Source organism: Rhinoderma darwinii, chromosome 1 (genome assembly GCF_050947455.1).
Source record: "Rhinoderma darwinii isolate aRhiDar2 chromosome 1, aRhiDar2.hap1, whole genome shotgun sequence".
Taxonomy (NCBI): Eukaryota; Metazoa; Chordata; class Amphibia; order Anura; family Rhinodermatidae; genus Rhinoderma; species Rhinoderma darwinii.
This window is the reverse complement of record NC_134687.1, coordinates 202,656,756-202,682,974: the sequence shown is the minus strand read 5'-3', so window position 1 is coordinate 202,682,974 and position 26,219 is coordinate 202,656,756. Positions and strand designations below refer to the sequence as shown.

The 26,219-nt window shown below is 42.6% G+C and overlaps 1 protein-coding gene across 5 annotated transcripts in view; it reads right to left on the bottom strand.

Annotated features, from left to right (window-relative positions):
* LOC142758968 (UDP-glucuronosyltransferase 2A2-like) overlaps positions 1–26,219 on the bottom strand; it is a 279,898-nt gene that overhangs the window by 55,258 nt on the left and 198,421 nt on the right. The window contains exon 2 of one of the 5 annotated variants that reach the window (XM_075860744.1): positions 11,749–12,611. The exons of the other annotated variants lie outside the window; for them this stretch is intronic. Coding sequence (XP_075716859.1) covers positions 11,749–12,469 — 721 coding nt within the window. The 5' untranslated portion in view covers positions 12,470–12,611. The remainder of the gene's footprint in view (positions 1–11,748; positions 12,612–26,219) is intronic. 5 annotated transcript variants of the gene reach the window in all.

The following is a 26,219-nucleotide window of genomic DNA, read 5'->3' as shown; positions in this document are numbered from 1 at the left end:
GGCGTTTTCTACAGGGGCTGTATGGCGTTATATACAGGGGGGGCTGTATGGAGATATCTACAGGGAGGGGGGCTGTATGGCGTTATCTACAGGGGGGCTGTATGGTGCTATCTACAGGAGAGGCTGTATGGCGCTATCTACAGGTAGGGGCTGTATGGAGCTATCTACAGGGGGGCTGTATGGTGCTATCTACAGCGCGGGGCTGTATGGCGCTATCTACAGCAGGGGCTGGATGGCGCTATCAACAGGGGGCTGTATGGCGCTATATACAGGGAGGGGGCTGTATGGCGCTATCTACAGGGGGGCTGTATGGCGATATTTACAGGGGGCTGTATGGCGCTATCTACAGGTAGGGGCTGTATGGTGCTATCTACAGCGGGGGGCTGTATGGCGCTATCTACAGCGGGGGCTGGAAGGCGCTATCAACAGGGGGCTGTATGGCGCTATCTACAGCGGGGGCTGGATGGCGCTATCAACAGGGGGCTGGATGGCGCTATATACAGGGAGGGGGCTGTATGGCGCTATCTACAGGGGGGCTGTATGGCGATATTTACAGGGGGCTGTATGGCGCTATCTACAGGGGGCTGTATGGCGCTATCTACAGAGAGGCACTATCTACAAGGGGGGGTTGTGTGGCACCCAGGGGAGGGGGCCCTGTTAAAAGTTTGCAATGGGGTCCAGTCTTTCCTAGTTACGCCCCTGCACCTATCTCCTATATTAACCCCTAGCAAAGGTTCTGCTAGAGATTCAGGTGGATTAATACACCCTACAATTATGAAAATATTTCCCAAAAAGTTTTTTATTATAAATTTGTGACAGAAAGTCGGTTTTAGGCAAGTGTGATACGGGCGCCGTAAATAGTTGATTATCATTAATCATAGAAAGTTAAAACCGCTAGATCTACTTTTGGAACTTCCATTTCCTTATTCTGCAAACGCTAGAATTTTTCCATTACAAGAATAACATTAAATGAACTACATTGATTTGTAGTTATAGCTCACCAAATAGTTCAATTTTAACTAGAAAAGTTAAATTATTAGTAAAATAAATTGTACTGAGTAGATGGGTATACAATTGTCTGCAGATAACAGATATACCAGGAATGGAGGTAGGATTTATACTAACAGGGATTCAACATATTATAGAGTCATATGAAAATCAAGCATGGTAGCCATCAACCCTTTGACCTTTGCCTTTAACCTTTGCAAAAATCACAAAAGGTCTTATGAAAACCGATGAGCTGAAATCTATTGGCAACACTACTTAGTTTTGCCTGCACTAGTTTTCATAAATAAGGTTCATATACAATGGCTTCAATAGTAGCAGAACACTTATTTGTCTTGCACACGACCGAGTTTGGGCCGTGAAAAATGGTCCGAGTGTCGGCCGTATTTCCCGGCCCGACCACGGTACAGGTGAACGGGACTCCTGGCATCATAGACGTTTATGATGCTAGGAGTCTCTGCCTCCACACAGAACTGCTGTTCCGTACTGAACAAAATGATACAGTACAGAGCAGCAGGGGGCAGAGACTCCTAGCATCATAAAATGTCTATGATGCCAAGAGTCCCGTTCACCTGTGCCATGGTCGGGCCAGGAAATGCGGCCAACACTCGGACCGTTTTTCACGGCCCGATCTCGGTCATGTGCAACTCAGTTTTCTAAGATTAAAGTACTCCAAACTTCAGTTTTTAAGAGAGATCTCTTGTTGTCCCCACATTAGGTTAAACAACGAGGCACTTTGCGCTCTTCTTACTTTGTGTGCTACATCAGGGCAGTACTACAGCTACTGCTGTCAGGGGCCCGGCCACAATGATGGAAAAATAGGGGACCGCCCGCTTCTCAGCAACTTTAAAGTGTAGCTAAACGATTAACAAACTTCTGACATGTCATAGTGACATGTCAGAAGTTTGGATTGGTGGGGGTCCGAGCACTGGGAGCCCCACCAATCTCTGAAAAAAGGATCTGAAGCGCTCGTGTGAGCGCTCAGCCGCTTCGTGTCTTCGGCTTTTTCCAGAAATTAATGTATCCCAATACGGGCTCATAGACTTTCTATTGAGCCTGTACTCCGATACACTAATTTCCTGGAAAAAGCCGAACACAGACATATCGGCTGAGCGCTCACACTGCTTCGTTTTATCGATTGGTGGGGGTCTCAGTGCTCGGACCCCCACCAATCAAAACTTATGACATGTCACTATGACATGTCAGAAGTTCGTTAAACGTTTAGCTACACTTTAAACATTTGAATGAGGGCCCCAGCGTTATTCACTTGGAGGAAGGAACGGACCCTGCAATGTTATATAATGTAATAGAGGCCGCTCCTTACTCTGAAGTAACTAACGCTGGGGCCCTAAGAGGACTTACAGAAGAGAAGCAGAAGCTCCGTGTGGAGATCCCGCCCCCCCAGACACGTCCTTCTCTACACAGCCGACTGCACTTGCAGGCTGGTGAGTGTCCCCCACTCTCCAACCTGCTTCCCATTCCTCCTGACCCCACTTGTAGAATATATAAAGTATGTTAAAATGTTTTTCTTTTTTTTTCATTTCCCTAGTGTTTTTTGCCGTGATTTTCGAAATTATATAAAAGTCGCGGCAAAACCACTTGATTTGTGTCGCAATTATGAAAATTGCATAAAAAAGGGTACAAAACATGAAAAAATAGTGCTGTTAGGCTATATTCTCACAGTGCGGTCAAATTGCATTTTTGACGCGATTTAGCAAAAATTGGGGCAAAAAAAATGGGATTTGACCACACTGTGTAACTAGACTAAGGCCTTATTCAGACGGCCGTGTTCTGTCCCAGGCCAACTACAATTCAGGGAGCCAGACTAGCTTCATAGTTATCAATGCTGCTGGGAGTCCCTGCCTCTCCGCGGGAATACTGCCCCATACTGTAATCATGTTTTCAGTACGGGACCGGGGACGGTATTCCCACGGGAAGGACGGGACTCCTATGATTATAGATAACTGTGATGCTGGAAACCCGGCTCCCTGAACTGTGGTCGGTCCGGGAAATATGGCCGATACACAGACCGTATATCACAGACCGAACATGGACGTCTGAATAAGGTCACTTACTTGTCTCCTATTTTTGGTGCGGATTGCGCATTGAAAATTCAATACAAATTACAGTATAAGGCTATATTGAGACGAACGTGTGTGAAATCAGCCGTGAATAACGGCCGTTTTTCACGGCCGATTTGCACTTGTGCGGGACCCGTTTTCACAGATCCCTCGGACTTGAGTCTATTGAGGGTCCATGAAAATTGACAAAAATAGGACATGTCCTATTATTTTTTACAGGCCCTTCACACGGTCCGTTAAAGCAACGACCGTGTGAATAGCCCCATAGAAATACATGCAGCCATGTGACGGCCATTAAAAAAAACGTCCTTCACTCGGACGATTAACACGTTAGTCTGAATAAGCCCTAACTCATGTGAATGGGGTATTCAAAACCCCATGCACGTGCACAGAAAAAAATCTGCATGGAATTTAGGACGTGCTGCTGATTTTTAAATCAGCTGCATGCCTATCATGTTGCAGAATTGTAACGTATTTCATACTTTACAATGTAAAGGGTTAATTTGCTGTAAACCCCCTAGCAAATTCTTCACGCACATATTGAGGAATTTGGTGCACAAAATCTGCATCAAAACCGCAGGTAATTCCGCAGGTAACATCTGCACCTAGTAGTGCGTTTTTTGATACATTTTTAGGTGTGGTTTTTACATTTTGATGCGGAAATAGGTGCAGGTTTTATGCTGCAGATTTTTTTCTTTTTTTTAAACTAGTCAGAAACAATTCGCAAGCGGAAACGCAAGATAAATTGACATGTATCATATTTTCAAATACGCACCGCAGGTCAATTTTTGTGCAGAAAAAAATCTGTGACATGTAGATGAGATTTCTTGATCTCATTTACTTCGCTGGTACTGTATTACACTGCGGATTTGCAGCACAAAAATACCCGCGACAAATTTGCACGTAGTAAGTATCATGTGCATTTGGCCTAACAAGAGTTTTTTTTTAACTCACCCTAAGGCCTCATTTACACATGTTGGATTTTATACGGATTCCGATGAAATGCGGATGATTCTGCATCCCATGCATATGAGGATTCCGCAACCGAGTTCACATGCTATGAAAAAATTTCCACGTGTATTTTTGTCCGCACCATGATAAGAAATCCACCACAACAATAAGTAGCATGGTAATTATTTTGCATGGAAAAGCCGAGGATAAGCTCCTTTGAATGACAATGGGACTTAGGCCTTGTTCACACAGTTTTTTGCAGGCAGAAAAATCTGCCTCGAAATTCCTTCAGGCTTTCTCTGCCTCCCATTGATGTCAATGGGAGGTCAGAGACGGAAATGCCAGAAGGGCATGTAGCTTCATTTACCCGCAAGCGTTTTTTTTCCGCTCGCGGGTGAAAAACACCTTCACCTCCCATTGAAATCAATAGGAGGCGATTTGGGCCGTTTTTTGCCGCAGTTTCCAGCAAGCCGCTGGATTCCAGCAAGCCGCGCGTAATCTCGCGAGATTACGAGGTAAACGAGATTTCGTTTCCCTTGCTGGAAATCTCACAGAAAGGATTCAGAAGTGTCAGAATTCTGAGTACACATGACGTCCAGGCTGGAGGTCATGCGTATTCATTATCAAGACACTTGTGTATGTGGCTGCACATCGTTCTGGTAAGAACGATGCTGCTGTGTAAATGAATGGAGAGGAGTGCATGATGCTGATTGTCACTGATTCGTCAGCATCATACACTTCTCTCCACAACGCCCAGTTAGTAAAACAAGTAAACACGCCCAGTTAAAAACACAATACACGCCCAGTTGGACATACGAATAAAAACACGCCCAGTTGTCCATTTCAAAGCTCATTTGCATATATATAAAATAGCTCATAACTTGGCCAAAAATGAAAGTTTAAAATAAAACAAAACTTTACTGTTCTCTACATTGCAGCGCCGATCACATGCAATAGGAGATAGGGATTTGAGAATCTGGTGACAGAGCCTCTTTAATGCTAATTTTATACAAAAATTTACAATATATCACAAAACAGAAAAAAAAGTTTATTATCGTTTTTTTATGATAAAGTTTGGCTATTAAAGTTGTGGCTGACCTCTGTGTAACCCCAACGCACTGTCTCTGTGTATTTATTAATATGTTAGATATATTAGGGCCTCTTCACATCAGCGTTGGCTTTCCGTTGAGGGGTTCCGTTGGAGGTTTCCGTCGTGGAACCCCGCAACGGAAAGTCAAACGGAAACCACAGCTTCCGTTTGCATCATCAATGGTGACGGAAACATTGCTAATGGTATCCATTTGTCAACGTTCCGGCAGGTTTTCGTTTTTTTCAACGGAATCAATAGCGCAGTCGACTGTGCTATTGATTCCGTAGAAAAAACGGAAACCTGCCGGAAAGGTGACAAACTGAAACCATTAGCAATGTTTCCGTCACCATTGATATCAATGGTGATTCAAACGGAAGCTGTGGTTTCCGTTTGACTTTCCGTTGCGGGTTTCCACGATGGAAACCTCCAACGGAACCCCTGAACGGAAATTCAACGCTGATGTGAACCGGCCCTTAGTCACCATTGACCTCTGGTACTTTTGCCATCTTAATATGCGATTAACTGTTAAGCAATATGCTGGCAGTTTCGCTGAATTTGTTTGCATTAGGGCTCGACCACACGTTCCGGAATTGCCGAGTTTTTCCGGCCGGAATTTTGGCCGGAAAAAAAGCAGCAGAATACAGTAGCAGCATAGTGGATGAGATTTAACAACTCTCATCCACATGCTGCGTAAAATTTCCGAGCTCAAATTGACCTGTGGTGTGTAATTTTCGGACCGCAGCATGTGAATTCCTGCTACGGAAAGTGTGCAGAATTGCTGAGTTTTTCATAGGAGATGTCTCCATCTCCTAACATTGGGAAAAACACAGCAATTTACGCACCATTTTCTGCCGCAAAAAACACAGAAAATGGTGCGTTTTTGCCGCTATCGGAAAGCCTTTGACTTTCAACGGAATTGCTGCAAAAAATGTCTGCAGCAATTCCGTTGTGTGTGGACAAGCCCTTATAGTTGGGCCACATTTGTTTTGATGATTCATGAGGATCAAATATTTACAGATGTGTACTGTAAACTTTCACTCCCAACTCCGATTTATTCCAAGCAGTCAAATTAACAATTTAACAAATTAACAATTAAAGTGTATTCACATGTGGCAGATTTGTTGCAAAAATATCATCATAAAAAAATTAAAGAAAAGAGAGGGTTCCTGTAAAACAATTCCACAAAGTAATGTCTCTTCACCAACATAGCTATGGTATTTTGACTATTATTTAGAAACATTGGCGTAAATCATAAAATTATTCCCTTACCTTCACCATGGCATAAAGAAGTTGTCCCATATTTAACAATGTTGTTTGAGCTGATACATTTAGACCACTAACTTTAGATGTTACTACTGACAGCTTTCTTGGGCCCCCTAAACAAGGTAGCTGTCCCCATTTATGTTGAGCTTAGTGCAGTTCAGTACTGCAAGGGTCCCTCCATAAAAATTAATCACCTATCCATAATATAGCATAGGAAATAATTCAGGTGGAAAAACCTCATGAATGTTTACTTTTTCCATAGGGAAACGAGGCTGTGGTAATCCTATTATTTACTGTGCTTTGAGGGTCATGACATGTTGCAACAAGGTACAACCCATTAGGGGTATGGAATTATAAGGGTTGTGGGTGGCAGGTCACCCCTGCAAATGAGTAGTACACACCTAGTTTAGAAGGATTCCAATAGAATTTAACAAAGGTTCTCTCAAAGGCTGACGATGGGGAAGCCCCTCTGGAGGTAGCTCTCAATGATGGGGTGTGCCTTGCAGGTTATAGTATTAATGATTACACTCTTCATGGCAAAGAGCTTCTAATTGTGTTGGCTGAGGCCTCTCTGAACGGTGATCTGGATTTTGTGAGGAAGTTAATGACTCCTTGTCTATGCAAACTAGACCGAGCTAGGGAAACTTGCATTGTCTGGACTAGCCAAAAAGATGGGTTCTTGACCATTGGATCGATTTGGGCTTGGTCTATTTCAGCCATCTTAATTCTGCCCTGTAGAACTAAGTGAAAAACCCCAGGAGTTACATATTACCATGATTCACGGATGTGGAAAAGCGTGAGCAAGAAAGCTTTATTTCCGTAAATCTAAGGTAAATGTCAAGAGCACTATTGGAGGAATTTCAGGAAAGGATCAGTTTCCCAAATTATTGAATACTTGTGTGAGAGGCAGGTATGCAGTTTTTCCCTTTAGCAAGAATAACCTTATTATTACTGTGAGAGTTGAAATCAATAAATTTAAGGCCGTGCATGTAGACTTGATTGTGTTACAGGCCAAGCCAAAATTTCTGGACCAGGAACTGCTTCTGGAGGGTGACTTTAAAAGAACAGTGTCATCACAAATTATTTTTTTATATGTTAAAGATGTTAGTGCTTTATTAAAAACGTTTATATTTATTTGTGTGTTTGTGTTTTACTTTTTCTTATTTTTACACTTTTTCTTCCCTATGGGGGCTGCCATTTTTTGTTCCATTTCTGTATGTGTCGATTAACGACACATACAGACATGGAATACGGCAGCCACAGTCCCATAGGGACTGCGAACGGCTCCCGTCCCATTGACTTCAGTGTACGGCGTCTGTGTGGGAACTGCGCATGCGCCGCTCCCACACAGTCCAATTCGAAATTGGCGCCGTCCGGCGCCATTTTCCTGTGGACCGGAAGTCGCGGCCGGACAGTAATATTACTACTTCCGGTCGCGGCTTCCGGATTTGTGCACTTGGACCAGCGGCAGCAAACGGAGCGGACGGGCCGGAGGGAGCCGCGGCGGCAGGAGCAGGTAAGAGATTTCAATGTATGTTCGTGTTTGTGTGTGTTTACTACTGTATGTAAACCTACTACACTGTGTGTTAGCTCAAAAAATGGCGACACACAGTGTAGGAGGTTACACCGTTCAAACCCCTCGTTTATCCCGGCACTAGCCAGGATAAAGGAGGGGGGGATGCTGAGAGCTCACTAGAGCGAGGGCTTTTTACCCAATTTTGCAATGCTGCAATTTTGGGAATAGCTCCATCTAGTGACCAAAAATCGGTAATATTATAAATTAGAATTAATTTATAATATTTCCTGACTCGTGAAAAAAATAAAAAAAATTTGAACAATGTTTAATCACCCACACACTAAATGTTTAATTTAAAAAAAAACAACATGTTTTTCTGGCAACACATTCCCTTTAATGGGATTCTGTGCCAATTCGGGAACTGTGACATCATGACCATGTCTCTAATGTGGGTTCTTGGTTTTATGCAGTGATTAATCAGGTCATTTGTGTGCATAGAAAGGGCTGGAAACGTGAACAGCCAACTACAGCCACATTATTGTATGAGTAGGTCCAGAGACCCTTGAAATAATCAGTGGTCATGCCAAATCTTGTGGACCCTGATCATACTTTGTATCTTGGGGCACCAAGGATTGGAAGTCCAGATTCCATCATCTGGTCCATTAATGTCTTTAGGAGGACCTGGCACAATAGGGATGGAGTGTCTATTATCCATGCCCACTAAACCACACAAATTTGGAAGTCCTGGCCGTAAATGCGAATAGATCTGTCTCTCTTTTTTGGCTGATCAATGTCAATTAAGAGCCTATTTACACTGCTCCCAGCGATTAGGCTGAACGTATCCATAGGCCCCTACTCACCCAAAAGATGCCAAAAAGACACTCTTGTGGCATCTTTTGGGTGAGTAGGGGCCTATGGATATGTTTAGCCTAATCGCTGGGAGCAGTGTAAATAGGCTCTTAATTGACATTGATCAGCCGAAAAACAGAGACAGATCTCTTCGCATTTACGGGCTGGTATATGTCGGTATACCTGCTCTATTTCGCTGTATGGAATAGCATGTAACGGGGCCCAAATGAGTGTGCTATGAGTTAGCAGCTATAGTAGTCCACAACAGGAGAAACTTTCCAGCCCCTCTGCCGATACATAAATGTTGCAAACATAGGTGATATAACAAATCAAACTTTTACTGAAAGCAGGACGCTTGAAACGTTACACATGTACCTAACCCATTTTTTGTCAACTGTAAGTTTTTTACACTGGTTGGCGGTGATGACTTCCCACATTTTCAACTCACGCGTACACAGTAGGTATCTCCAGGAGTGAACTCTCCCATTTGCCACTATGCCAGCCACAGGTAAATGATACACCTGTGTGACTTCTCTAGTATTTAACGTTGGTTGGATGAGCTATCACCATTTGCATTAGTGCTACTGTGGCTCTGGTGAACTTTCACCAAGGCTGTTTTTAATTATATTTTATATCTACTGTATGTGGAACAATAAAGATTTGATTTATCTTGACAAATTGCTTTGCCTGGTATATGTATTTTGAGCTGGGACATCTTAGGCTTTATTTTGTTATGGAATCACCAGTTGAGCAATCCCCAGGGTGGAAATTTATGGAATTGCTAGGTGAGCGATTCCCCAAAGGCTGCTGGAGACTGTCAGGAATGATTGTGCAAATAATTCTGCAACCCCAAATTCGTCACAACTCGATCAACAGAATCTAAGTCTACTCTTTGTTTTTCGCCAGAGTCCACCGCAAAGCCGGTTGGATTTTGCAGAATAGAACCAAGGTTGTTTTAACAGAGTTCAGTGTTGGATAAGAGGTGTAATGCTGGCAATACCAGAGAAGATAGCAAGACAGCCCGAGGGTAAACAGATAGTCCAAATCACAAAGCTAGTGGATATCAGGGATTGCAGAGGTAAAAACCAGCCGGGAGTAGAAAGTCCAAATCAGTAAGCAAAGGGTAATCTAGAGACAAGCCGAGGTCCAATTCCAAAAAGTGCAAATAGTCAAAAGGTACAGGGTCAGTAGCTTGATCAAACACATGGAAGCAAGGAAAATCACAAGCAAAGAAAACATAACCAACCCAGATTTAAGTACTCCACCCTTTAATTTGATCGGTAGAAACACAGAGAAGTGGAATAGGCTCAACAACGAAAACCAGAATCGTCCAGAAGCTAGACTAGTAGTCATGGTAATCTTAAAGGGATGGAGGTTTCCTAACATATTTTAATAATATTTTTTGTCTTTTTGCTTTCATACGTAGGCATTGTTCAGGAAATATATAGGTGTATAATATATCATGCATACACAGTTAGGTCTGTATCAGCGGCTCCAACCTGCTTGGCAATTTGCCTTTCAGCAGGCCTCAACGGCTTCCACTCCACTCATCAACTCAGCTTCCAATAAGCCTTCTCAACGGCTTCCGTCCGCTCGGCAGCTCGGATTCCAACAAGCCTTCTCAGCGACTTCCGCCTCGGTACTACACACCTTGAAGTCTGTAAATTGACTTATACTGTGTCACTCTCTGCAGCAAGAGAGTCTATTTCTGTTCACCGGACAACACTCAAACACCTTGGCGCCAACATTCCTACCCATTTATAATCTTGGTGGGGTTTCACCCCTCCCCTAGATGCGTGAGTACACTAAAGCGCCTAGGTCCTCCCACATAATGGCACTGCCCCAAACCCATTACCCATTACACAAGGAGATCACCTTGTAATTAAAGATTGTTATACTAGAGAAAGTTATCATCACTTGTCACACCAAAATACACGAACACAATTCAAATACACATTTCACCCCACTTACAAGTATAGTCGACTGCGCTATTCCATACAGAGGTATCCAGTAAAAAAATGTATACCTATCTACAATAGGTGTCCTTACGCTGCAACTTCAAAAAAAAAGTCACCCTGATATGCTACAGGAAAGTGACACTGATGCTGCTTTGGCGCAAGCATTCTCCTCAATTGCCACCAGAAAAAATTCTGAGGGAGTGCTCGCATACTCATAAGACCTCCTCTTGTGGCCGCAGCCACCTCCAGAGGTATCAAAACCACTTTCTCTCAAATGTCATCGGGAAGTGGCTGACTGCATCCATTATTTGTCGATAGGTGGCTACCTCCCAAATGAACAAATCCATATGTAGTGAGCTACACCTTAGAGCTGTGTACCAGAATAATGAAGCTCTGACCCTTTTGAACAAAGAGTAAGTAAAATTACATTATAAGCAGGGTCCGATCTTTCCCACCAGTTTACCAGAGGATCCTCTGGTGGGCCTAGGATCTGGCACATTAATGGGGCCTGCACAGGAAAACCCCATTTAAAGTCTGAATTTGAAACCAATCTAGGGTGTATTTCTTATGGCTTGATTCCCGAATAACCTATTATACCTTGTTGATGCTATGTCCTGTATGTGCAATGATAACAACAAAGATACATTGCTACTGAATGTAGACGTGCACATCTGTATGTGTGGAGGGTGGGCCCGCAGAATCAACTGCTCTGGTGGGCCCAATGACACTGATTATAAGAACAGTTTTGATCTCTAGGTACTCCGGTTTCCTTCCACACTCCCAAAATATACAGATAGATTGTGAGTGAGTTACAGTGAGTGAGGGCAACTTCAAAACTACGCTGCGGATTATGTTGACACTATATAAGAAACAAAAAATAAAAATAAATGTGCAACCAATAAAATTGAATGTGATGCATGAAATGACTTTAAATCCCAAAATGACTACTACTACTTTCTACATCTTGGCAAACAGGTCTTCTAATAAACTTTTTGCTTAGAATTGTGAATTTGTATATGTTTTATGTGAACTCACCTAGTATATTGCTGTAAAAGTTGTCCCATTGTTTCCAAACCAGTAACTGTAATAGATCATGTACAAGATATAACAATACGTTTTGAACTCTTTCCAAAAAACACATTTGCGCTTTCAGTTCAGAAGTAGCTGCAGGTACAAAAGAAGCAGGTGCAGGAACTTTACCACATAGTCTCTCAAACACAAAACCGGGTGAAAATCTCAAAGTATAAACAAAAGGAATGCGTAGCTTCTGAGCAAGTAGATCCCCACACGGAAGTATCGGATCTGAGAGGACAATACTGTAGTTAGACAACTGAAGTTTCACCAAGAGTCTCTCGCTCCTTAATATCCCATTGCATATCTGCTTGTGGATGTATGTGACATTTCTCGAGAGAGTCTTCAGCGTGCTGTACATCCTCCAAATTGAGGCTTCATGTCTTTCATACATCCAGAAATTAAGGAATATTTCCCAAACTGAATGGAGTTCTTGAGCAGTAAACTTTACCTCTACCATTTCTATGTGAAGAGCTGAGGTTTTAGATGGTACCTGTTGTTGTGAGGCGGTGTGGACAAGCATGGTGACACTATGCCCTCTGGAAATCAGTTCTTGTATAATCAGCTGTAGACTCAGCAAGTGACTATTCTCTGCTGGCCATACCAACACGTTACCACAGTGAACGCTCCCAGAAAACAGCAGATGAAGCAGACATGATTTAATGATGCACTGTAGCATCACCATGACCGTGCAGAGTTAAAATAGGATGCTGTAATCACAATACCGATAATCCTAGGGCTCGTCCGCCTCTCAGTACATCATAATATATTCATGATTCAAGAAAGGGCTAAGTGCTCTGTTGTTTAATGTAAAGCATGGACTGGATCTGCAGAAGAAAAGAATTGCCTCAAGTGAAAATGTGATTATAGGATTAGAAAACCAGAGCCACAGCAATATGGTCTATGTCACCAATAGCAAAGAGATGCTTAGTCAGATGACAAGTCAGGCTACAAACTGAGATGCGTGCGTTTGATACAGAGGCTTCAGAATATATATATATATATATATATATATATATATATATATAGCTATATATATATATATATATATATATATATATATATATATATATATATAGCTATATATATGTAACGGCAAAAACAGAGAACAAGTAACAGCACCAGGACCTCAAAGACGGAAAGATGTTGGTTTATTCACCACAAAGTGAGCAGAATGAGCAACGTTTCGGTTCATACCTGAACCTTTCTCGAGCTAATTCAAAAGTGCAGAGTGCCAAGTATGTATAGGAAATACGTGAGGTATACAGTGTACAACACAATAAATTCATAATATATTATAAATAAACATATAAAAAGACATATTGATGTAAAAAGTGAATCCATGTGATTCAGTGTAACATAAGTATATTAAAGCACAACATCTCTCAATAATGCAAAAAAACATTATTATAAACGAAAAAGTTAATATTATACTCATCTATATCCATAACTCCTAATGAAGGGGGAGGGCAGAGGCCAATCATATATTGAAATTAAATACAGAAACTTGATCATGAAACTTACACACCACATCTCAGAAATGCATGGAACAAACATCGGCATCCTGTGGTCCATAGTGCGCATGCACAAGATGGCGCAAGTGCCGGAAGTGGGTAAATGGAACGCATCTCTGGACCGCAAGAGAATCGCGCATGCGCAGAAGAGAAATTATATCCGCGCACACGGCAATTTCAAATTAACAGGGAAACATATAAATAAATACACGGAACAATAATGATACTGTCAAAGATATTTTAATTATCTTTATATGTGTGAACATATATTGCTTTAAATGGACAGTTGAGTTGTCACTAAAGCTCAAAGATCTGCTAACAACAGCCTACAGGGGGGATGAGTATTCTATTCTAAGACTTCGGCCACATGACCTAATGACTTTGTAATCAGCTGATACAAGGGCTGACATGACAAAACCCAAAAACACTTGCAATCCATTTTTAACTAAATATATATGTTAAGATAAGCTTGGAACTCTATGTTTTACCATATGTGGTATGTATATGTGTAAGCATGAGGGTAACACCTTCTCTCTCTCTTCATTATAAATAAAGATGCATCTGCCCCCCCATGGCAGAGACTGTTTGAACACTGAAGCTGCGTGTCATGGTCTCTCTCCAGCCGGCCTCTCTCAGATCCACCATTGAGAGGGCATTCATTAATTTGGAACTCATAGAAAAATGCAGATAATGTCCAACGTTAATGGACAATGTAAATTCTGCAGCGACATTACTTGGGCGCTCGTCCGGGATTCTCAACACGGATCGAAGGTGACAATCGAAGGTGGATGACGGCTAAGATAACAGAGAACTGCACACAAAACCGGTGAGTAAGAAATGTTATTCTTACTGTGCACTTCTCTCTTGTTTTAGCTGCCGTCCAGGTATTGTCTCTTTTGACTATTTGGGAACCATGAACACCATTTGTCTATGAGTAGTTGTATGAATTATAGGAATAGGTGTGTGAGTAGAAATTAATCTGTGAGTGTATCTGTGAGCGGCTGAGATAAGGGAGCGTTTGTTTTCTGATCCCAAAACATACAGAAACAACCAAATACCGAGAAAACACTAAACGGCCTGTCCGAAGTGTTCCCTCCGGCCCCTGGGTTTAGTATGTATTAAGATCAGGTGGCAAATTGATCCTTGCAGAAGTGACGGGTAACCATCCCCGCCCAAGTGATTGTTAGGACTTTCGCGTATCCAGACTGTGACCCATAGGAGGCGCACCTGGCCGGAAGTAAGAGTATGTATGTGGGCTAATCCTTGGACGCCCGATCTGAATGAGTTGCTGATTATTAAGTAATATCTCTGTGACTAGAAAGTTTATAGAATATCCATGGGCGCCTGAGACAGTAAGATAGTTTGGCTGCTGTTTAGGAAACCGATCAGATATACGCGGTTGCCCTACTGATCATAGGGAACCCCCATGACAGACTAAATGTAGGCTGAAGGGTTAAGTAGGCCAGGAAAATAGACTGAAGAGTTAGTACGGCTGTGGCCAGGTTTGTCTTGACTCTGATAACTTGCTGCAGCGTGACATCACACAGCAAAAGCCATTGAGAAAAAGTCAAGATAAGGTTGGCTACATTAGTAAGTCTGGGATTTAGCAAAGGGCATGGGGAAATCTGGATCGAAGTATGCCCAAGGTGAAGTGCTGGCCAGCCGGGAATTGGGGCATAACACCCAAGGTACAGGGTGTGGTAAAACAGCAGCAGATATTGTTAACCCCTTAAGGACGCAGCCTAGTTTGGGCCTTAAGGCTCAGAGCCCATTTTTCAAATCTGACATATTTCACTTTATGTGGTAATAACGTCGGAATGCTTAAACCTATCCAAGCGATTCTGAGATTGTTTTCTCGTGACACTTTGGGCTTCATGTTCGTGGTAAAATTTGGTCGATATATTCAGTCTTTATTTGTGAAAAATTGCAAAATTTAGAGAAAATTTACAAAAAATAGCATTTTTCAGAATTTAAATGCATCTGCTTGAAAAACAGACGGTTATACCACCCAAAATAGTTACTAGTTCACATTTCCCATATGTCTACTTTAGATTGGCATCGTTTTTTGAACATTATTTTATTTTTCTTGGACGTTACAAGGTTTAGAACATAAACAGCAATTTCTCATATTCTTAAGAAAATTTCAAAAGCCTTTTTTTGAAGGTGCCAGTTCAGTTCTGAAGTGGATTTGAGGGGCCTATGTATTAGAAACCCCCATAAAACACCCCATTTTAAAAACTAGACCCCTCAAAGTATTCAAAACAGCATATAGAAAGTTTTTTAACCCTTCAGGCATTTCACAGGAATTAAAGCAAATTGGAAATGAAATTTGCAAATTTCATTTTTTCTGCTGAATTTCAATTTTATTCAATTTTTTTTTAGTAACAGAGAAGGTTTTACCAGAGAAACACTACTAAATATGTATTGTCCAGATTCTGCAGTTTTTAGAAATGTCCCACATGTGGCCCTACTGCGCTCGTGGACTAAAACACAAGCCCTAGAAGCAAAGAAGCACCTATTGCATTTTGAGGCCTCTTTTTATTAGAATATATTTTAGGCAGCATGCCAGGTTTGAAGAGGCGTTGAGGTATCAAAACAATGGAAACCCACCAGAAGTGACCCCATTTTGGAAATTACACCCCTCAAGGAATTCATTTATGGTTTTTGTTATCATTTTGACCGCACAGTTTTTTCACAGCACCTATTTGAATTGGGCTGTGAAATGAAAAAAATTATATTTTTTCCAATAAAATGTCATTTTTGATCAAATTTTCTTATTTTCACAGGGAACAACATACCCCATTTTGTTGCCCAATTTGTCCTTAGTGCGGCAATACCCCATTTGTGGTGATAAACTGCCGTTTGGGCCCATGGGAGGGCTCAGAAGGAAAGGAGCGCTATGTGTTTGTTGGAGTCCAGATTTTGCAGGATTGGTTTTCGGGTGCCATGTCGCATTTGCAGAGCCCCAGAGGTATCAAAGCAATGGAAACCCACCAGAAGTGACCCCATTTTGGAAACTACACCCCTCAAGGAATTCATTTATGGTTTTTGTTATCATTTTGACCGCACAGGTTTTTCACAGCACCTATTTGAATTGGGCTGTGAAATGAAAAAAATTATATTTTTTCCAATAAGATGTCATTTTTGATCAAAATTTCTTATTTTCACAGGGAACAACATACCCCATTTTGTTGCCCAATTTGTCCTTAGTGCGGCAATACCCCATTTGTGGTGATAAACTGCCCTTTGGGCCCATGGGAGGGCTCAGACGGAAAGGAGCGCTATGTGTTTGTTGGAGTCCAGATTTTGCAGGATTGGTTTTCGGGTGCCATGTTGCATTTGCAGAGCCCCAGAGGTATCAAAGCAATGGAAACCCACCAGAAGTGACCCCATTTTGGAAACTACACCCCTCAAGGAATTCATTTATGGTTTTTGTTATCATTTTGACCGCACAGTTTTTTCACAGCACCTATTTGAATTGGGCTGTGAAATGAAAAAAATGATATTTTTTCCAATAAGATGTCATTTTTGATCAAAATTTCTTATTTTCACAAGGAACAACATACCCCATTTTGTTGCCCAATTTGTCCTTAGTGCGGCAATACCCCATTTGTGGTGATAAACTGCCCTTTGGGCCCATGGGAGGGCTCAGAAGGAAAGGACCACCATTTGGCCTACTGGAGCTTTTCTGGTGCTAAGTCATGTGTGCAGAAGCCCCTGAGGTACCAGTACAGTTGAAACCCCCGAGAAGTGACCCCATTTTAAAAACTACACCCCTTAAGACATTCATCTAGAGGTGTAGTGAGCATTTTGACCCCACAGGTACTGTGTAAAAGATAATGCGCAGCAGATGGTGCAGTGTGAGATTTGCAATTTTATATATGTATATGCCATTTCAGTGTCCAATATAGTGTGCCCAGCATGCGCCACCGGAGATATACACCCCTTAAATTGTAATGTGGGTTCTCCTGGGTACGACAATACCCTACATGTGGCTGTTATCAGCTGCCTGGGCATACGGCAGGGCTCAGAAGGGAAAGATGAGGGGGGTAAGCTGTGCGGAGTGCATCAGGGTAAATTAAAAATCAAGGGATGTATGATACATTTTAAAACAATCTTTTATACAGAGCCCTGGTTTTTCGGGACACGTGTCACATTGGTATATTGTGTTCTTCCTTATCCCCCTCTTATAGCAGACTCTGCACCTCTTTTGACTCTTTCCCTTTCCACCGGTTTGGGGACCTTCTCCTGGAAAGTGTTGCCCTGGTACGATGCGTGTGGCCTCGCTTCCAGAAGTACTGGGTGCCCCCCCTTCCTGGTCCCTAAAGATTAGATCTTGAAATTCCAGGAAAGTTCCCCTCTGGCCTGCACATCGACGTAGCACATACGCATTGTACAAAGCCATCTGTATGATGTGCCCGGCCAGCTTCTTATACCACACCGCATGGCGCTGTAGGGCTTCAGGACTTGATTTGACAAGTCCATCCCTCCCATGTACCTATTGTAGTCCAGGATGCAGTCTGGTTTGGGGGTGGCCTTTCCTTCATATATCCTAAACCTGTAGGTATACCCTGATGCACTCTCGCACAGCTTATACATCTTCACGCCATACCTTGCCCTCTTACCTGGCAGGTACTGGCGGAATTGAACCCTCCCTTTAAAATGTACCAGGGACTCATCAATAGAAAAACACTTCTCGGGGGTGTATGCTTGGGAAAACCGGGCACTGGAACGGTCTAATAGGGGTCTCCGTTTATACAAACGGTCAAAACTGGGGTCATCTCGGAGTGGGCACGGCTCATTATCAGTATAATGTAAGAAGCGAAGTATTGCCTCATTTATTTATTTTTTTAGGTTCCAGTTCATTTCTGAAGTTGCTTTGAGGGGCCCATATATTAGAAACCCCTATCAAACACCCCATTTTAGAAACTAGACCCCTCAAAGTATTCACAACAGCATTTAGAAAGTTTATGAACCCTTTAGGTGTTTCACAGGAATTTAGAGCAAAGTAGAGGTGAAATTTACTCTTTTTATACCATTTTTTTTATAACACAAAAGGATTTATCAGAGAAACACAACTCAATACGTATTGCCCAGATTCTGCAGTTTAGAGAAATATCCCACATGTGGCCCTCGGGCGGTAATGACTGAAGCACCGGCCTCCGAAGCAAAGGAGCACCTAGTGGATTTTGAGCCCTCCTTTTTATTAGGCACCATGTCCGGTTTGAAGAGGTCTTGTGGTGCCAAAACATTGGAAACCCCCCAAAAGTGACCCCAATTTGGAAACTAGACCCCTTGAGGAATCCATTGTAGTTTTCATGGGGTGCATGCGGCTTTTTGATCAGTTTTTATTCTATTTTTAGGTGGCGTGGTGACTAATAAACAGCAATTCTACTATTGTTTTTGTATACTTTTTTTTTTACAGCGTTCACCGTGCGCTATAAATGATATATTAACTTTATTCTGCGGGGCGATACGATCACGTCGATACCAGATGTTTATAGTTTTTTTTTATGTCTTATGGCGTTTGCACAATAAAATACGTTTTGTAAACAATCATTCACTTTTTGTGTTACCTTATTCTAAGAGCCATAACGTTTTTATTTTTCAATCAATAAAGCCGTGCGAGGACTTATTTTTTGCGTAACGAACTGTATTTTCCATCAGTAGCATTTTTAGGTACATGCGACTTTTTGATCTCTTTTTATTCCATTTTTTGGGAGGTGAAGTGACCAAACAATTGTGATTGTGGTACGGTTTATTAATATTTTTTTTTACGGCGTTCACCGTGCGGGATAAATAACAAAATAATTTTGTAGTTCAGGCCGTTACGGACGCGGCGATACCAATTATGTATAGTTTATTTGTTTGTTTATATATTTTTATTAATAATAAAGGACTGATAAGGGAAAAAGTGGGACTTTTACTTTTATTACTTTTAAAACTTTTATTTTCTTATTTTTACACATCTTTTTTTAACTTTTTTTTAACTTTATTACTTTGTCCCACTAGGGGACTTGAGGGCAGGAGGCCCTGATCGCTATTCTAATACACTGCACTACATGCGTAGTGCAGTGTATTAGAACTGTCAGCTACTCACTGACAGCAAGCATAGTGGGTCCTGACGTTGTCAGGACCCACTAGGCTTCCGTCTATGGCATAGCCGGACGCCATTGTTTGGTGTCCGGTTGCCATAGTCACCATCGCCGGCCGCTATCGCGTAGCAGGCCGGCGATGGCAGCTTAACCCCTAAAAAGCCGCGATCTCTATAGAACGCGGCTTTTAAGGGGTTAATCAGCGGGGACACAGCGATCGGTCCCCGCTGTAGGAGCTGTGACAGCTGCTGAACAAGACAGCAGCGTCACAGCTCCTGTATGTGTCGGGAGGACGGCCGAAACGGCCGTTACTCCCGAGACGTACTATTACGGCATGGAGCGCGAACGATACAGCTGCCATGACGTAATAGTACGTCAAGGAGCGGGAAGGGGTTAAAAACCAATGTGGGGAAGGGGCAGTAAATGAACCTGGAGGAAAAAGAAAAAAAAAAAAAACGGGAATGCCAAGCAGGTAGTTTTCAGTTATACTAGAAGGGATGATTTCTTGATAGATGATGGGCCCTGGATTAGTAGACAGAGTTGCAGAGAACAGATAGAAGTGATTGAATGTATCAGATAAAAACAAAAAACACCCAAAAAAAACCACATGGAAGCACAGTTGTCAGTTGTCAGTAAGAATTAACCAGCGTCTAATTCTATAGATAGTGACATTCCAGTAGAAAAGAATGTGCCAACGTACAATTCTTCTTTATAAACCAAAGGTTTACAGAAACAAGAGGTTTCCAGGGGTGACATGCGATCAGTTATTAGCCATACATAGAGAGAAAGGCGTCATCTGAATTCATAAAGGAATCAATTAACTCTTCACTTCCTAAAAAGGAAACATTGGGTGCAATATTCAGGGATTATTGAGAGATAGAGAGATAGATAGACGTGGATTAGGGATTGGCTAGAAATAGAGTTAAAGAGGCTCTGTCACCAGATTTTGCAACCCCTATCTGCTATTGCAGCAGATAGGCGATGCAATGTAGATTACAGTAACGTTTTTATTTTTTTTAAAACTAGCATTTTTGGCCAAGTTATGACCATTTTTGTATTTATGCAAATGAGGCTTGCAAAAGTCCAAGTGGGCGTGTTTAAAGTAAAAGTCCAAGTGGGCGTGTATTATGTGCGTACATCGGGGCGTTTTTACTACTTTTACTAGCTGGGCGTTCTGACGAGAAGTATCATCCACTTCTCTTCAGAACGCCCAGCTTCTGGCAGTGCAGACACAGCCGTGTTCTCGAGAGATCACGCTGTGTCGTCACTCACAGGTCCTGCATCGTGTCGGACGAGCGAGGACACATCGGCACCAGAGGCTACAGTTGATTCTGCAGCAGCATCGGCGTTTGCAGGTAAGTCGATGTAGCTACTTATTTATTTAATAATTGACATATACTAATTAAGGAAACAAATATTTAGCAAACCTCTTATTCAATTATAAGAGTATCCTTTCTGTTTAATGATGGTATATACATTACACACACACACACACACACACACACACACACACACACACACACACACACACACACACACACACACACACACACACACGCAGAAACATATTGGGAATATATTTTATGAAATGAAAATGCAAATAAGATTACAGCATTCACAGGAGCTGTTGTCACGTTTATGGTGTCAGATTCCTGTCCAGTCAGTCTTATAGTTTCTGACATCCTTGCAGCAATTCAGGTTGTCCTTCAATATGTCTGATGGACAGATTGAAGTTACTGATGATATGCTAAATTTTATTTGTGCTGCCCTCTATGGGGATTGCACTAGGAGGACCCCACACCTCAGGCATATAAAGGACGGTCCTGTCCTCCTTCTGGGCACGGGGTAAACAGATGTAGGACGCATGTCTGTGGCCCCTGTGACTTAAAATTGTTTGCAAACAGCCCCAAACCTCACTTGAAGCAGTGCCCTCTGAGCCTTCCACAGTTGAAAAGTATTGATAACCAGATAAGACAGTATTTGGAGGACGGGGTACTGAAGGAATGTGTATGTCCTTATAATAAGACCCTCTCCCTGAGAATGCCAAACAACGTTGTACCTTCCGTCTTGTATCTGTGTAGTAGCAGCAGCTGCTCTTCTCAAAGACAAGACAACAGACACAGTGCTAAGATTAGCCTCGAGTTCTCAGGGGGCCCCATGCTGTTAGTGAGATTCTTCATCAAACACACACTAAGCACATGTCTACCAAGTATAAGACCAGTCTCATGGCCCCATATAAAACTAACCATACATTGATGTACAGTGTTAAACCCTACTACATTGCTTCCGCAGGGTTCAACAAAGGAGGAAGAGATGGATATATGGTCAATGGGGGACTTGAGGGAATGGGATAAGTCGCAGGAAATAGCAGACAGTGAATTTCCAGCCTCGTGGGAAGTTGATTTCTCAGCACATTTGATTCCCTAGTACCCAGATCATCAACATAATTGTCTTGAATGACAACAGAGATAAAAACATTAGAAAATGTAACAGGGGAACCAATATCTAATCCAGCTTTTGAGTTTCTTTTGTAGATGGTTCCAGGTACCACCATGAAGGATGCTACAAGACTGGGTATATACTGTCACTACTGAAACAGAGGTAATAAAGTAACAACCACTCCCATCCTCCGTGTCAGCACAGGAGGTGGCGGTGAAGGTACTCGCTGAGGTGTGTAGACTGCCTGTAGGTAAATATATATACTGACTCTAGATATGCTTTTGGTATTGCACATGATTATGGCCTAATCGGGGGAGCAGAGATTTTGCTGGATCCACGGGTAAACCCATAATGTTGAGAGAGTGAGAGAACTGTTTGAGGCTCTGACACTGCCAAAGCAGGTAAATATACGTAAAGTGCAAGCTCTTACTAAAATGCAAGCTACCCCCGAAGTAAGGGGAAATAGACTAGTAGACGAGGCTGCGAAATCTGCGGCTCTCATGTCCCTCATAGAGGAGGACGTAGTATTCCTGACCAGCATAGTATCTGGTCCCATAGACATGATAATATTAAGTAGACTACAAAGTCAAGCCATATAAGAGGAAAAAGGACATTGGCAGACAAAAGGTGCCAGTGAAGGGGAGGATGGAATATGGAAGGTGGGTAACAGGATGTGCCTACCCAGAGTCCTCTTCCCCATGATAACCCAACTAATGAACGGACCAACGCAGGTGTCAAGAGAAGGAATGAGTGCAATGGTGACCAAATGGTGGGTACCCCCGGGGTTCAGCAAGTGCCGCTGCCAGATTTGTCCAGAGGTGCAGGATATGTGTCTGCCATAACATAGGCAAAACTGTGCGGGTTGCAAAAAGCCATATGGTAAAGGCAGACTACCCATATCAGCGATTGCAGATTGACTCCGTTACTAAAGGTGGGACAGTATAACATGTACCGGTCTGTGTAGATCTGTTCTCTAGGTGGCCTGAGGCGTGGCCAGTAACGTGGGCCACAGTAAAAGTAAAAGATGGCTCTCAGAAGTGGTATGTAGATATGGGGTCCCTAAGACAATAGAAAGTGATAGAGGAATTCACTTTACTGGAGAGGAACTCCAAGACATCCTGCAGGTCCTGGGCAGAGAGCAGCGTTTCACACCCCGTATCCCAAGAGCAGTGGGAAGGTAGAAAGGTTGAATGGGACTTTGAAGTAAAAATCCAGAAGGTCATGGTTGAAACCCATAAACCATGGACTGAGTGCCTGCCCATTGCCCTCTGACCTCACCCGTTATGTGGGAGCTCTGGAGAAAACAGCTCACGCAGATGTATAAATATGTTTATGATTCCATTCCAGAACCTAAGCGAAAGGAGGACATTGTTTACAGCCGGGGGACTGGGCGTGTTTAAAGAGACACCGTAAAGCACTAAAGCCGCACTGTGACGCTCCGTACCAAGTCCAGTTCACAACTTCCACATCCGTTACATTGGAAGGAAAGAACTTGGACGCACGCCGGTCACTGCTGACAGGTCCTCAATCACGATGAACTGTGGGTCTCGTCAAGCTCCAGCTGACCTTCATCTTCTGTCATCTCTACTTTACCTATTGTCTAAATGATGAGCTAGAAGAAGAGTTTAATGACAAGTTTATCAAACATCAAGCGATATCAGTATTGACTAACTTGCTGGACTATTGTATATGTCTCCATTCAAAGACGATGCCATATGTGAAGATAGATGAAGTTATTGCCTTGGCCTTGCAGTCCCATCTCTTTTCTCTAGCGCTTAACCCTTACTCTCCTGGAGTTGTCCTTCGTGTAATAGCAGCGGGGGTATTGGTTCCCTGTCTGTTTAAACCGTGTAAGATATTCAAAGAGGGAAGCGCTGCGGAAAATAGATCTCAGGCCAGGAATACTGCCGTCCATGATTAGATGTTACCCCAATGACAGTGTGTGATGTGTAAACATGGGTCAGGTTAATAAAAATGACAAGTTGTTTGATGCTGTAAACCTCACCGGCTGTGAGGGAAGAGACACAGAATATGTATAGTCTGAGGATAAGAGCAACTGGCAGCTCCTAGTGCTCAGAGACAGCTAGAAAATGGATGACACAGGGTCTAGAGGGTGTAACACGAGGTAATCTAACTAATAAAGGGGGTGGTATCGATGAATGCCACCGGACGGGACATAATTTTGTTCTCCTGAATTGCAGGAGTGTTAAATCACTCCAGGGATGTGCTTCAACCCAACATGTATGTCATATATGTGGGTACGAGGCATATAAGTGGTTACCACCCCGGAGACCAGGAGTATGTACCTTAGCTAGCCTACAACCAGCTACTTACATAGAGATATATTATGTTTAAACTTGTAACATGTTTGATTGCAAAAGTATCAGCACACGATATTAAAGTGCATGAGGTCCAGACCACCCTAAGAACCGAGGTGGGAGGAAACATTCAGAGCCACCTGTTTACGTGACACTAAATACTTCCATACATGATAAAGTTATCTGTCAAGCCGTAGAAAACCACCAAGATAGATGGTATTGCCCGAATTGTGAAATCTGTATTTCCCTAAATCTTCAGGTGTGTACAGTATGTAACGCTGTACACTCACCTATTGCTAGACACGTATCCTGAGTATTCATCTCGCAGTGAATGGCATTAAAAATGCCCTGGATTAGGGGAGCTACCAGAACGTAATCTCGGGTGTATATTCTAATACATGGTTAAGCAATTTTATGTTCAAAAGAAGGGAATTGCCAAAGATATTTTAATTATCTTTATATGTGTGAACATATATTGCTTTAAATGGACAGTTGAGTTGTCACTAAAGCGCAAAGATCTGCTAACAACAGCCTACAGGGGGGATGAGTATTCTATTCTAAGACTTCGGCCACATGACCTAATGACCTTGTAATCAGCTGATACAAGGGCTGACATGACAAAACCCAAAAACACTTGCAATCCATTTTTAACTAAATATATATGTTAAGATAAGCTTGGAACTCTATGTTTTACTATATGTGGTATGTATATGTGTAAGCATGAGGGTAACACCTTCTCTCTCTCTTCATTATAAATAAAGATGCATCTGCCCCCCCATGGCAGAGACTGTTTGAACACTGAAGCTGCATGTCATGGTCTCTCTCCAGCCGGCCTCTCTCAGATCCACCATTGAGAGGGCATTTATTAATTTGGAACTCAAAGACAAATGCAGATAATGTCCAACGTTAATGGACAATGTAAATTCTGCAGCGACATTACATACGCCAGAATGGCAAAAAACATGCAGGATAAACTCATTTTCTAAAAAAAAATAATATGTACACACATATACAGTATATATACACTACAATGTCTAAATGAGGAGAATGGTTATACCTGAGAACAGGCAACCACACCAGAGTGCTAGTGTCTACTACTCACATCATTGCAAAACTAAGCATTTAAAAATATGGCACGTAGAAACAGAATATCATACCGAATGTAATATTCAAGGTTGTTCCATATGAAGAAATGATCATAACTTATTTCCATAGAATTATGGTTTCATTCTAATAAATATTCTCAGGACTTGTTACTTTTGAATATCGAATACCGTATATATCGGCGTACAAGACGACTTTTTACACCCTTAAAAAAATGTCAAAAGTGTGGGGTCGTCTTATATGCCGGATATTGTCTACATTAGGGATGCACGGTGCATCGAAACTTCGATACTGTTTCGATACTGTGCATCCCTAAACGGTTCGATACCGCTATTTCCTGTATTTCGATACTGAGCTGTGCAGCCGCACAGCTCAGTATAGTAACACATGAATGTATGGGAGCGCGGCTGCGGCTGTGTAATTCAGCCACAGCCCCGCTCCTGAGTCATGATAAGTTTGCGGGGTCAGGATGATGCAATGCGGCCAGCGCTGCACTAATGAGCGGCGGCACTGGAGACAGAACATGGCGGGCGCGCTACAAAACACTCCCATGTTCTGTCTTCAGTGCCTGAACTGCCGCTCATTAGTGCAGCGCCGGCCGCATCACCTCATGCTGACCGCGCGCGCACTTCCTGTCAGGAGCGGGGCAATGGCTGTATTACACAGCCGCAGCCCCGCTCTATAACGGCGGAGATCAGAGAAACCGCTCATCTCCGCCGTTATTCCCCTGAATGCTGCGATCACAGCTGACTGCAGCATTCAGGGGAAAGTGAGAAGGGGGGATGCCCCTGGATCGCGTCACAGGGAATTCCTGTGACGCGATCGAGGGCCATACCATATATGGGCAGACAGCCCAGGGTCTATTGACGGACCCCAGGGCTGTCTTACCATATTTCATGTTGTTAGGACATACCCAAGTATGTCCTAACAACTGCCTGTGTATTATCCGTCCACAGGTTAATGTA